The 14,002-nt window shown below is 59.9% G+C and overlaps 1 protein-coding gene across 4 annotated transcripts in view; it reads left to right on the forward strand.

Moving 5' to 3' along the window:
• ANKRD11 (ankyrin repeat domain 11) overlaps window positions 1-13,175 on the forward strand; it is a 30,663-nt gene extending 17,488 nt beyond the window's left edge. For 3 of the 4 annotated variants that reach the window (XM_081806213.1, XM_081806215.1, XM_081806216.1), the window contains exons 6-11: window positions 1,822-1,969; window positions 2,331-8,809; window positions 10,304-10,402; window positions 10,488-10,631; window positions 12,064-12,156; window positions 12,357-13,175. In XM_081806213.1, coding sequence (XP_081662339.1) covers window positions 1,822-1,969; window positions 2,331-8,809; window positions 10,304-10,402; window positions 10,488-10,631; window positions 12,064-12,156; window positions 12,357-12,506 — 7,113 coding nt within the window. In that variant the 3' untranslated portion in view covers window positions 12,507-13,175. The remainder of the gene's footprint in view (window positions 1-1,821; window positions 1,970-2,330; window positions 8,810-10,303; window positions 10,403-10,487; window positions 10,632-12,063; window positions 12,157-12,356) is intronic. The other variant, XM_081806214.1, reaches the window with a different exon arrangement.
• Window positions 13,176-14,002: the final 827 nt, after the last annotated feature.

Below are 14,002 nucleotides of genomic sequence, written 5' to 3' on the forward strand. Positions count from 1 at the left end.
AGCAGCGAGCACCCAGAGATGGCGAGGCTCTCGCTGCGGTCACTGCCCGACCACCACGAGGAGGCCCCGGCCAGAGACGCCCAGTGGGGCATGCGAGGACCGCGCCTGTAGACCAGAATGCACCTCTGACGCTCCCTTGTAGCTGCCCTGCCTGGTCGCTTCTGGCAGATGCCAGGGAGCCGGCAGCACCGAGCGTGTGACGAGCGCTTGGAAGGTGACAAGTCACCGCGGTGGGGGGAGGGGCTCTGAATGAAAAGATGCCCATGGTGACTTGGGGAAATCTGGACACGGGTTATGTACTTAACGGTAGGGAGTGTAGTTTACTTTTCAGGTAAGATAAAAGCATCGCGGTTTTTTGTTTTTGTTTTAAGGGTCCTTTTAGAGAAATGTACTGAAAAAGCTTATGAAATGCATGGGATCCACTTAAAATAGCCAGGGCAGGGGACTGGGGGCCTGGGGGGAGGGCAGGGGTGACATGAGGCTGCCGGTGAGCTGGTAGCCGACAGAGTGGGGAGGAAGGGGGTCGCCCTTTGAATCTCTGTCCTTTTATAATTATTATTGTGGAACTGTCTCACGCGATAGACTGGAAGTGTGGTGATGGGTGCAGGGTGATGGTCCCCAGAGAGGTCCCTGCCCAGGTGCTGGGACCCGGGACCCTGGGACCCCGCATGGTAAGGGGACTCCCCAGATAGGAGTGAGCAAAGGATCAGGAAGTGGTGGCCTTGGATTATCCAGGGAGGCCCAGCAGCCTTCAGGGTCTGTGTGGCAGAAACCCTTTGCCAGCCGGGTCAGAGTTACCAGCAGAAGCAGGAGGGAGGAGAGCATGAGGGCGGCCAGCTGCATTGTTGGCCTTAGCGGAAGGGGGCAAGGGATGTAGTGGCTTCCAGCAGTAGGGACAGCCCTTAGCAGGCAGCGGGGACGCGGGACCAGAGTCCCAGCACTGCAAGGGGCCCCACGCACAAGGAAAGGAAGAGGCCAACACCACACGCCTGTAGGGTCGTGAGGTCGGTTTCGGACCTGCCCAGTCGGAGGGCATAGTGATTCGCTAGAGCGGGCAGCTGGGTCCCCGTGAGGGGAGGCCACGGCGTCCTAAGTGAGAACGGGTATGTGAGCGATGAGGCTGTCCTTGTTAAAGGTTCTTTTCACGCTGCATTTTCTGGACCAAAGCTGCGACTGGATTCGGTATTTGCACTTGAGTCCAGGGAGCTGGCCGCCCTGGGCGTGTGAAGCCCAGTTGCTGGGTGTAGACAGCTGAACACAGCTGCTGAAACGTCACCCTGCGTGTCTGTCATTCACAGGACCACCCTTACCCGTGTAAGACAAAGCACGGCTTTGGAAATTTCGAGGCTTTTCTAAAATAAATGAAAACACAAAATAAACCTCCTTACAGAAGCTTGGTCTTTGTTTCCTCTCTTCTGTCAACTCCCCGCCCCCCCTTCCCCCCAAACTTCCAGAACCCTTCCACGCCCACTGAACCCTGCTGGATGGCAGCTCATCCTTGGTGGGAGGGGAGTGCGCATGTGAGGAGATTCGGGGATGTGGGGACCCCGTGGAGAGGGAGGGAGGAGGACTTCTGTGGGAGCTGGGACCTGTTCCCTGTGGCGCAGAGCTTGGAAGGGGGTGGGATGCCGCTAGGCTCCTTCCTGCGGGAGAGGCTTGGGTCTAGAGAGCCCGCCGGGCTGTGCTGTGTGCACGGCTTCTGGTCCTCGGCGGGGGGGCGGGCACGGTGGGGGGAATGGGCTACAGTTGGACACAGACAGGCACGGTAGCGCCCCCGTGTTTCTCAGGAAGCTCGCTCATGTGCCTGTTGCTGTTTTGTAGGTGGTGAAGCTGTTGTTACGGTATGGAGGGAACCCTCAGCAAAGCAACAGAAAAGGCGAGACGCCCCTAAAGGTGGCCAACTCCCCGACCATGGTGAATCTCCTGTTGGGCAAGGGGACTTACACATCCAGCGAGGAGAGCTCGACCGGTGAGTGGCTGGGCGCCGCACCGTGTGCCGGCTGCGGTTGGGAGCATGGGGTGCGGGTCTCCTTGTGCTGCTGTGGGGGGCACAGCGGGCCTCCCCGTATCCGCCAACGCCTGTGCTTCTGGGAGCTTCTGGACTGCCAGGCCCTGTCCCCGGGGGTTTCCGTGCCAACAGTCCTGCAGGCTTACTGCCTTCACACAGACCTCTCTCTGGTCAGCCTCCAATTTCACTAAATCAGGCGAAGGGCTGTTCCTTCCTTCCCCTGCCGAGGGCAGCCCGGACCTCGTCTGCTCTGTGCCCTCCCCGTGCCTGTTCTGGGTGGTGGCTGTGAATCTGTCTCTGACCTCTTCCTCCCTGTTCCCAGCAGAGAGCTCAGAGGAGGAAGACGCCCCGTCGTTCGCGCCTTCTAGCTCAGTTGACGGCAATAACACAGACTCTGAATTTGAGAAAGGCCTAAAGCACAAGGCTAAGAATCCAGAGCCCCAGAAGACTGTGACCCCTGTCAAGGATGAATACGAGTTTGACGAGGATGACGAGCAGGACAGAGTCCCTCCAGTGGACGACAAACACTTACTGAAAAAGGATTACAGAAAAGAAACTAAATCAAACAGTTTCATTTCTATACCCAAAATGGAAGTGAAAAGTTACACTAAAAACAACACAATTGCACCAAAGAAAGCGGCTCATCGAATCTTGTCAGACACGTCGGACGAGGAGGACGTTGGTGTCACTGTGGGGACAGGAGAGAAGCTGAGACTCTCGGCACATGCAATATTGCCCAGTAACAAAACACGGGAACCTTCCAGTTCCAAGCAGCAGAAGGAAAAAAATAAAGTGAAAAAGAAGCGAAAGAAAGAAACAAAAGGCAAAGAAGTGCGATTTGGAAAGAGGAACGACAAGTTCTGCTCATCGGAGTCGGACAGTGAGTCCTCGGAGAGTGGCGAGGACGATGGGGACTCGGTGGGGAGCTCTGGCTGCCTCAAGGAGTCCCCGCTGGTGCTGAAGGACCCCTCCCTGTTCAGCTCTCTGTCTGCCTCCTCCACCTCGTCCCACGGGAGCTCTGCTGCCCAGAAGCAGAACCCCAGCCACTCAGACCCGCACGCCAAGCACTGGCGGACAGACAATTGGAAAACCATTTCTTCTCCTGCCTGGTCAGAGGTTAGCTCTCTGTCAGACTCCACAAGGACGAGACTGACGAGCGAGTCTGATTGCTCCTCTGAGGGCTCCAGCGTGGAGTCGCTGAAGCCCGTGAGGAAGAAGCAAGAGCACAGGAAGAGGGGCAGCCTGCAGAGCGCCCTGTCTGAGAAGAAGAGCTCTTTCCATGCCAGCGTGGATGGGGCCATTCCCAAGCTGGACAAGGAGGGGAAGGTCGTCAAGAAACACAAAACGAAACACAAACACAAAAACAAGGAGAAAGGGCTGTGTTCGGTCGGTCAGGAACTCAAGCTGAAAAGCTTCACCTATGAGTACGAGGACTCCAAGCAGAGGTCCGAGAAGGCCATACTTCTGGACAACGATGTATCCAGCGAAAACAAGTTGAAGGCCTTGAAGCACGACAGGGACCACTTCAAGAAGGACGAGAGACTTGGCAAAATGAAGTCAGAGGACAAGGAATGGCTCTTTAAAGAGGAGGTGGTCAAAGTTTCCAAGGATGAAAAATCCCTGAAGAGAATCAAAGACATGAGCAGGTCTTTCCGAGAAGAAAAGGACCGTTTAAATAAAGCAGAAAAGGAGAAATTAGTGAAAGAAAAGTCTCCTAAAGAGGAAAAACTGAGACTATACAAAGAGGAAAGGAAGAAAAAGTCCAAAGACAGGCCCTCAAAATTAGAGAAAAAGAATGACTTTAAAGAGGACAGACTTTCGAAGGAGAAAGAAAAGACTTTCAAAGAAGAGAAAGAAAAACTGAAAAAAGAAAAGGTTTATAAAGAAGACTCGTCCGCTTTTGATGAATACTGTAACAAGAGTCAGTTTCTGGAGAACGAAGACACCAAGTTCAGCCTTTCTGACGACCAGCAGGACAGGTGGTTTTCCGACCTGTCCGACTCGTCCTTTGATTTCAAAGGGGACGACAGCTGGGATTCTCCAGTGACGGACTACAGGGACGTGAAGAGTGACCCTGTGGCCAGACTGATCCTGGAGACAGTGAAAGAGGACAGCAAGGACAAGAAGCGGGAAAACAAGGGCCGCGAGAAGCGAGACTATGGGGACAAGCGGAACGACAGGGACGCTTTCTTCAGGAAGAAGGACAGGGACTGTCTGGACAAGAGCTGCGAGAGGAGGAAGGAGCAGATGGAGAAGCACAAAGGCGTCCCCACCTGCCTTCCTGAGAAGGACAAAAAGAGGAGGGAGTCTGCCGAGGGCGGGCGGGACCGGAAGGACCCCCTCGAGGGCACCAAGGAGCGCAAGGACGGCAGGGCCAAGCCCGAGGAGGCGTACCGGGAGGAGCTGAAGGAGCTGGGCGGCGAGGCCAGCTTCAAGGACAGGCCTGACTGCGACTTCGGGAAGGGCCTGGAGCCCTGGGAGAGGCTCCACCCCACCAGAGAGAAGGAGAAGAAGGAGAAAGTGAAATTAGAGAAATACAAAGACAAGTCCAATGACAAAGATAAAAGCGAAAAATCCATCCTTGAGAAATGTCAGAAGGACAAGGAATTTGACAAATGTTTTAAAGAGAAGAAAGATAGCAAGGAGAAGCATAAAGATACACACAGCAAAGACAAGGAGAGGAAAGCGGCTCTCGACCAAGTTAAGGAAAAGAGGGAGAAGACTTTCCCTGGGCTTCTCTCTGAGGACTTCCCTGAGAAGAAGGACGAGAAGAAGGGAAAGGAGAAGAGCTGGTACATCGCGGACATCTTCACGGACGAGAGCGAGGACGAGAAAGATGAGTATGCTGCCAGCGGGCTCAGACTCGGGGAGGCCGGGGACCCGCCCCGAGTGGACGGCCCCCCGGACCCCGACCGGCACCGGAAGCACTCAGAGAAGCAGAAAGACCGGGAGCTCCGAGAAAAGAAAAAGGAGAAGGGAGCCCTAGAAGGGGGCAAAGACAAGAAGGAGAAAGTCCTCGAGAAGCACAAAGACAAGAAGGATAAGGACTCCGCAGACAAGTACAAGGACAGGAAAGACCGGATGTCCGTCGACTCCACTCAGGAAAAGAAAAACAAACAGAAGCCCCCAGAGAAGGTGGAGAGGAAGCCCCCTGCCGAGGACAAGGCCAAGAGCAGGCACCGGGACAGGCCAGACAGGGAGCACTGCCGAGACAGGAAGGCATCGAGGAGCACGGAGGCCGAGAAGAGCCTGCTGGAGAAGCTGGAGGAGGAGGCCCTGCACGCGTACAGGGAGGACTCCAACGACAAGGCCAGCGAGGTGTCCTCGGACAGCTTCACGGACCGCGGGCAGGAGCCGGGCCTCAGCGCCCTCCTGGAGGTGTCCTTCACAGAGCCCCCCGAGGAGAAGGTCAAGGAGAAAGAGAGGCACAGACACTCTTCGTCCTCGTCCAAGAAAAGCCACGATCGAGAGAGAATCAAGAAAGACAAGTCCGAGAAAAGAGAGAAGAGCGATGATTACAAGGACTCTGGCGGCAGGAAGGACCCCGGCCAGTACGACAAAGACTTCTCGGACGCCGACGCTTATGGGATCCCTTACGGCACGAAAGCCGACGTGGAGGACGGGTTAGATAAAGCCATCGAGCTCTTCTCCACTGAGAAGAAAGATAAGAACGATTCTGAAAGAGAACCCTCCAAGAAAGTAGAGAAGGAGCTGAAGCCCTACGGGTCCAGCACCGCCAGCGCCCTCAAGGAGAGGAGGAGGAGGGAGAAGCACCGGGAGAAGTGGAGGGACGACAGGGACAAGCACCGTGACAGGCACGGGGACGGGCTCCTGCGGCACCACAAGGACGAGCAGAGGCCTGCGGCCAGAGACAAGGACAATCCTCCGAACCCGCTCAGAGACAAGTCCAGGGAGGAGAGCCTGAAACTCAGCGAGACCAAACTGAAGGAGAAGTTCAAGGAGAACCCAGAGAAAGAGAAGGGTGACCCGGCAAAGGTCAGCAACGGAAACGAGAAGCTGCCGGTGTCCAGAGACGTGGGCAAGAGAGACGCGCGGCCCAGAGAGAAGCTTCTGGGCGACGGTGACCTGATGATGACCAGCTTCGAGCGCATGCTGTCCCAGAAGGACCTGGAGGTCGAGGAGCGGCACAAGAGACACAAGGAGAGGATGAAGCAGATGGAGAAGATGCGGCACAGGTCCGGGGACCCGAAGCTCAAGGAGAGGATGAAGACCGCCGAGGACGCGCGCAAGAAGAGTCTGGACGCCCCTCCCAAGAAGCCGCCGGCGCTGGACCCCGCCCTGAAGGACAGGAAGCTCAAGGAGTCTGCTCCTGCTCCGCCCGCCGAGAACAAGCCCCACCTGGGACCAGCTGTGGACGCAAGGGACTGGTTGGCAGGGCCGCACATGAAAGAGGTCCTGCCCGCTTCTCCCAGGCCTGACCAGGGCCGGCCCACCGGGGTCCCCACGCCCGCATCCGTGGTGTCGTGCCCCAGCTACGAGGAGGCCATGCACACGCCCAGGACACCGTCCTGCAGCGCCGACGAGTACTCCGACCTCATTTTTGACTGTGCAGACCCCCAGCCCGCGTCCAGCACGTCCGCCCGCGCCTGCTCCCCTTCCTTCTTCGACAGGTTCTCTGTAGCGGCGGGTGGGGTTTGTGAGACCGCGAGCCAGACGCCTACGAGGCCGTTGTGCACAAGCCTTTACCGCTCGGTCTCCGTTGATATCAGGAGGACCCCCGAGGAAGAATTCAGCCCTGGGGACAAGCTGTTCAGACAGCAGAGTGTCCCCACCGCGTCCACTTACGACTCACCGGGGCAGCACCTGGAGGACAAGGCCCCTGGGCCCCCAGGTCCTGCCGAGAAGTTTGCCTGCTTGTCTCCGGGGTATTATTCCCCAGACTATGGCATCCCCTCCCCCAAAGCGGACGCTCTGCACTGCCCGCCTGCGGCCGCGGTCAACACCACCCCCTCCCCAGAGGGTGCCTTCCCTGGTTTACAAGCGAAGTCCCCCCCTCCACACAGAGATGAGCTTTTGGCCCCATCCATGGAGGGAGCCCTTCCGCCTGACTTGGGCATCCCCCTGGATGCCACGGAGGACCAGCAGGCCACTGCCGCCATCATCCCCCCGGAGCCCAGCTACCTGGAACCACTGGACGAGGGGCCCTTCAGCACGGTCATCACGGAGGAGCCCGTTGAGTGGGCGCACCCGGCGGCCTCGGAGCAGGGCCTCTCCTGCAGCCTGATCGGGGGCGCCCCTGAGAACCCCGTCAGCTGGCCTGTGGGGCCGGACCTCCTGCTTAAGTCCCCACAGCGACTCCCAGAGTCCCCGCAGCATTTCTGCCCCAGTGAGGCCGTCCACCCTGCCGCGCCGGGGCCCTTTGGGGCCACAGAGCCCCCTTACCCAGGCTCCCCTGACTCGTACCCTCTGTCGGCCACCGAGCCTGGACTTGAGGGCGCCAAAGGTGACGTGGGGGAGGCGGTCCCGGCCTCTGTCTCCGCCCCAGAGGAACCAGCCGCCTTTGCCCCTGCCTCCAGGCTGGAGCCGTTCTTCTCCAACTGCAAGCCGCTGCCGGAAGCAGCCCCCGACACGGCCCCGGAGCCTGCGTGTTTGACCACCGTGGCTCAGGTGGAGGCTCTGGGGCCCATGGAAAGTAACTTCCTGGAAAATGGGCATGACCTGTCGGCCCTCGGCCAGGTGGAGCCGGTGCCCTGGCCCGACGGCTTCCCCAGCACCGAGGACGACTTAGATCTCGGGCCCTTTTCCTTGCCAGATCTTCCCCCTCTTCAAGCGAAAGACGTTTCCGACGTCGAAACAGAACCTATAGAAGAGCCTGCCCTCGTTCCTCCGGAAGAGATCCCGGCGGGGCCCCCTGTGGTCCTGAATGGCGGGGATGGCCCTGCCGCAGCCGCCGAGGACCAGCCCCTGCGGCCTCCTGACCAGTCGGCCCCCCGGCTTGCCGCAGAGCCCGAGCCCGAGCCCCCGGAGGAGCCCCAGCCAGATGCCACGGTGGAAGCCGCGGTAGAAGCAGGGGCCGTGTCGGAGGGGAGGGTCCCTGAGGACTCCGACTCCAGCCTGGGGCCCGCGCCGGCACCCCCCGAGCAGCAACCGCCAGGGAGTGGAGAGGAGGTGGCCGAGGGCCAAGATGCGCCGGCCGCATCCCACAGCGTGCCCGCGGACGCCCCCGTGGACGGCTCGGCCGTGGCGGAAGGGGCCGGCCCACTCGACAGTGCCGGTCTCGAGGGGCCGCTGGGCAGCATGCAGCCCGAAGTGATGGAACCAGAACCCAAACCCGCGGCCGAAGCTCCCAAGGCCCCCAAAGTGGAGGAGATCCCCCAGCGCATGACCAGGAACCGGGCCCAGATGCTGGCCAACCAGAACAAGCAGAGCTCGCCCCCCTCGGAGAAGGAGCCCGTCCCCGCACCCGCCCCCCGAGCAAAGGGCCGCTGCTGTGAGGAGGACGACCCCCAGGCCCAGCACCCACGCAAGCGCCGCTTCCAGCGCTCCAGCCAGCAGCTGCAGCAGCAGATGAACACGTCCACACAGCAGACGCGGGAAGTGATCCAGCAGACGCTGGCCGCCATCGTGGACGCCATCAAGCTGGACGACATCGAGCCCTACCACAGCGACAGGTCCAACCCCTACTTCGAATACTTGCAGATCAGGAAGAAGATCGAGGAGAAGCGCAAGATCCTCTGCTACATCACCCCTCAGGCACCCCAGTGCTACGCCGAGTACGTTACCTATACGGGCTCCTACCTCCTGGACGGCAAGCCGCTCAGCAAGCTGCACATCCCCGTGGTGAGTACTGGGGCGGGGCCGGGACCCCGCGGGCCGCGTGAGCGCAGATGCCAAGCCCCCAGGGCTTGCTGCCCTCCTGGGGACCAGCCTCCCACACGGTGGGCCTTGCTGACGGAGCGCCTCGGGGTCAGGAGATCTGCTTGCTCACTTGGCTCTGTGGGCGTCCCTCCTCCTCACCCGGGACTACCCACCTCCCGCATCACGCACACCGATGCAGCTGTGCTGCTCCCTGCCACTCGGGGATCCCCTCTAACACCCCAGTGCCTCCACGGACACGTAGGCCTGGCCCCTCTGAGTGAGTCCCTCCACGCTTTGGTCCCGGTTCCCGGTGGCCCCATGTTGCTGACGCGAAGCCAGGCCTCCATCCTCCTTACACTGGAGCCCGAGCAACCCTGGCCCCTTTCGCACCTTCTCCAAGTGCACCCTTCATGGGGTTCGCGGGCTCCTCCGCCCAGAGGGCATGTCCCTAAGCCCCCAGCCCCACCGTGGGCGCTGCACACGGAGCCTCTGGTCCCTTTCGTCTACCCCATTCCCTTGGCCACCTGATCATCCTCCATTGGCACCCAGTGACCCCGTGTCTGTGCAGACGGGACCCGTCCAAACCCCACCGTGCACACCGCCTCCCAGCCCCCTCGAGTCCACGTCTGGGCCATCAGGCACACATCTGGCACATCCCTGCTGCTCCTGTTGCACCCCTTCCCCTGGGTGGGCTCCTGCCTCCTGCTCGCACAGCAGAGCCCGACCTCAGCCTTCCTTTGCTCACTCCCAGCCTGCCTGGCCTGCTCCACGTGCAGGTGACTTGCTGCCCGTTTTTTGGCGGGGCGGGGGGATCGCACCCTGAAGAAAAGCCAGAACTTCTGCCTTATGCTGGGAGGGCCCAGGCGCACAGCCCACGTCGCCAGTCTCAGGGGGAGCCCCCCCCAGGGGGGGTCACGTTGGATGCGTGTGCTCTGAAAGTTGGTGTCTGAGCTGGTTCTCCACCAGGGCTGACATCCGGTGTGTTCTGATCGAGGACCCGTGCCTCGGAGTGTCAGGCTCCGGGGGCGAGGCGCTGAGAGCACAGCGCCTGGGCCGGCACCCCCCTCCCAGCACGGCTCTCCCTGATCCCAGGCTGCCCCGGGCAGGAGACGAGGCAGCTTAGCCCTGTCGGTCCTGGGGCGGGGAGGATTAGCTGCTTGGTCTTGTCTGGGACACCGGATCCCAAAAGAATCTGGCCTGGGATCTCTGTTCAGTGAGACGTTTGGTTGCCTTTTTCGTTTAAATTTTAGTTTTCAAAACAGAGCATCACGACCATCGTGGAAAATTTGGGGTCACTGTTTGTGTAGCTTCTGCTTACCTTCCACTGGGTCTCACACCTTCTTTCGTAGAGACCGCTCTGTTTCCTTTCCTGTCGCCACACCACGGTCACCCAGGCTGTTTGGGAAGGGTGGGCAGAGGGCGGGCATCCTGGTGCGAGTTCACAGCCCCACCAACCCCCACCCCCCGTGATTGCAGATTGCGCCCCCTCCCTCCCTGGCGGAGCCCCTGAAGGAGTTGTTCAAGCAGCAGGAGACGGTGCGGGGCAAGCTGCGTCTGCAGCACAGCATCGAGCGGGTAAGAGGGGCTGTGGGCGCAGGGCGTCGGGCCGGGGCGCGGCTGGCCTGCGGGGGGCCTGGCTCATCCGGCTCCTCTCCTCCAGGAAAAGCTCATCGTCTCCTGCGAGCAGGAGATCCTGCGGGTGCACTGCCGGGCGGCGAGGACCATTGCGAACCAGGCGGTACCGTTCAGTGCCTGCACCATGCTGCTGGACTCGGAGGTCTACAACATGCCCTTGGAGAGTCAGGTGGGTGGGCACGCATGCGCCTGGGCCGCACCACAGGCAGCGAGTGGAAATACCCGCGTCCCACAGATCGAGTCGGCCCGGCGGGGTGGGGGCCGTGACCAGACAGCGGCACGTTCAGTGCGGGTCCTCAGGGGCCTCCGGTCATTAAATTTTCCTGGAAAACATAATTCGGATGAGTCACCCCTAGAGCCCCGGCTGCAGGGGCTGCCCCAGGAACGGCCCAGTCGGAAGCTGTCGTGCGCGGGCAGAACCAGGCGCTGCAGCCGGGGGCCGGGAGGTGTTGAGCGCGCAGCTGCCCACCATGGCTGTGCTTCCTTCCCCCGCGGTGGCACCGTGGCCCTGCTCTGTCCCCTTCCTCCTCCTGCCGTGGTCGCAAGACGGCTCCCGGGGGGTGTCCCAAGTACCTGTGTCTTTCAGGGGCCTCACCTGCTGGCAGCTCCCGGTGTTGACCTGTCCCCGCAGACTCCCGTGTCCCCCCTCCGTCCCCTGCTGCCTGCCGCATTCAGGCCTGGGGCCAGACTCTGTCACCGGTTGATTCTCTTCCTTGACAACCACTGTGACTTTTTAAAATCCACCCAGAGTGTGTCATTTTGGGCCTGCCCCCTGGTGACCCGTGTGCCCCACAGGCCAGCGTGAGCTCCCACTGCACCCCGGCTCATGAGCAGCATTCTCAGGTTGGATGTGTGAGGAAGTAGGTGGTTCAGGGATTTCTTTTAAAACTTTTTATTAGTGCATTAAGGATTTTCCAGGCACTTACATAGTCTTTAAGAATATCTCAAAAACTTGCCCCATCAGGGAAGCCTGGCTCGCTCAGTTGGTAGAGCATGCAGCCCTTCCTGTCAGGGTCGTGAAGTCAAGCCCCACATTGGGCCTGAAGCCTACTTAAAATTTGAAGAAATTAACTTTCCCCATTAACCTGTTGTCTGAAGCAAAAGCTGTAAAACGGTCAGGCACTGAAGAGCTGCTTTAGGGGATTTTGCACCTAAAAGCAAGCATCTTAGTGACTTCTGAGCTGCTGCTGAGCGAGCCCTCCCCTGCGTCTGGTACGGGGCCTGCTCCCAGCTCCCCGGGGGCCACGCATGGGGCCAGACCGTGGGGGCTGTGAGACCACCCACCGGCTGCCCTCCGTGGGTACAGGTGTTGCTCTATGTGAGGACAGTGACGGCAGGTTGGCGTCCCCGCTGCGTGAAGCCACCGCGGGCCTCCCGGGGTTCTTTTTACAGAAAGTTACAAACAGAAGAAATGGAAACACAGAGGCACACGGCAGGCTCCGGGGCTGGGGGCGGGGAATGCGAAGGGAGGGCCGCGTGGGTCGATCCCGGACCGGGACAGCGCCTGGGGACTCCAGAGTAAGACCACGGCTTTCACTCTGTGCGTGGGCCTTCTGCCTGGCTCTTCCCCACCCCCCAGCGTCCACGTCTGCTCTTTTCAGGGGGATGAGAACAAGTCCGTGCGCGACCGGTTCAATGCCCGCCAGTTCATCTCCTGGCTCCAGGACGTGGACGACAAGTATGACCGCATGAAGGTGAGGGCCCTGTGCCCCCCAGGCTGCGCCTGGGCTGGGGGTCCCAGCAGGTGTCTGGGGCGGGGGGCGGGGTGGCTGCTGCTGGGTCCCCTGTTTGGAAGTGACAGTGTCAGACCCTCTGAACCCAGTGGATACTTTCAGGGAGCTGAGGTCTCCCCGCCCCCATGTTGCCTCCTTAGAGTGTCTTCCCTCCTGTCCAGGTGTGCGGGGAGCAGCTCCTGTCACCAGCTGGCGGTCAGACCTCTGTGGGACCCCACCTTGAGCCCTCCTCAAAGGTCACAGCATGCACCCAGCACCGCTGCTCTGGACGTGCTGACCAGTGCAGCAGGCAGAGGATGGGTGGGAGATAGAGAAAGATTAGCAAGTAAGAAGCACATCCTCATCCGCAGGTGCTAGGGTTGCCAACTGGAAAACTGAACGCCAGTTACAGAATTGACACTAGGGTCAGCGCCACCCCTGGGAGGCTCCAGGAGGCAGGGCCCAGAGGGCCGTGCCCGCTCTTCCCACTAGAGCTCTGGGGCTGGGGTGGGGGTGGGGGGCCTGTTCTTGGAGAGGAAGACAGTGTTTGCAGGATGCCGGCCCTAACCTGCGTCCCCTCCCCTCACGGACCCATGGCCGCGGCGCCCTCGGAGAGGTGCTGGCATGGAGTAGACGGCAGACAGTAAGGAGCCCACGCGGCGTCTGTGGCCCTGGGCTCGTCCCTGGGAAGCTCCCGCCTCCACCAGGCCTGGTGGCTGCCCCGTAACAAGACAAAGTCATCTTGACCACGTTAAAGTTAGACGTTGTGCATTGAAAACACAGGAGTGTAACGTCCTTAACGTACAAAGAACTTAAAAAACAGGGTGAATAGAAAAAGACGTGGAGGGGCGCGGTCATTGAGCATCGGACTCTCGGTTTCGGCTCAGGTGGCAATCTCAGGGTCGTGGGATCGAGCCCCGCGCTGGGCTCCTCGCTCAGCATGGAGCCGGCTTGAGAGTCTCTCCTGCCTCTCCCCTGCTGGTGCGTGTGCACTCTCAAAATCTTTTTTGAAAAAGAAAGAAATGAAGTACGCCAAGTGTGACTGGTTTGGAGCCGTGGCCACCATAAACAGTGGTTCGTTTCCAGAAGAGTAAAGATGGAGGAGGGTTCACATCCCGATCCCCTCAGCACACTGAATCATTTTAAGGCAGATTATAGACACTGATCCTCCACCGTCTGTGCTTCTGGGCGCACGTCTGAGAAAACAAGTCTGGCCGCGAGGAGAGTCCTCACACCGGGTTCACATCCACCCTCTGCTCGCAAACCCGCCCGACCCCAGGCCCACTCGCGCCGCCTCCGGCCCTGTCCCACCTCAGTGATGCCGTCAGACGCTCTTTCGGCTCTCCCCTTTCAGCTGCTCGATCCGGGACACTTACGTAGCACACCCTGACGGTACCACCGCCATTATTTAGCACCTAATTAATTAATAGGATACCCCGCGTACAAAACGCTTCAAACCCTAGATAACCGGTTTTACACGTCTCGTTTGTTTTTCGGCGCCTGCCTGGTTCAGTGGGTAGAGCATGCGACTACCGATCTTGGGGTCATGAGTTTGAGCCCCACATGTGGCGTTGAGCCTACTTAAAAGTTTTTTTTTAAAAAAAGACGTAATTTGTAGTACAAGTGAAGCTAAGATGACCAGCCCTAAATAACTGTAAAAAGAAAATGGCCAAGAACAGTAGCTATCAGTTTCAGTTACACGCTACTGTGAAACCTGGGGGTGGGGCACCGTCCAGGGACGGGGCTGGGCGCCCGTGGGCTCAGCACTGCTGCCGAGCTGTGCGGAGGCCGGGGGCGCTCGGGTGGCCTGTGGGGGGGGGGGGGGGGC

The sequence above is a fragment of the Leptonychotes weddellii genome, chromosome 16 (genome assembly GCF_054177405.1).
Source record: "Leptonychotes weddellii isolate Sample4059 chromosome 16, ASM5417740v2, whole genome shotgun sequence".
Taxonomy (NCBI): Eukaryota; Metazoa; Chordata; class Mammalia; order Carnivora; family Phocidae; genus Leptonychotes; species Leptonychotes weddellii.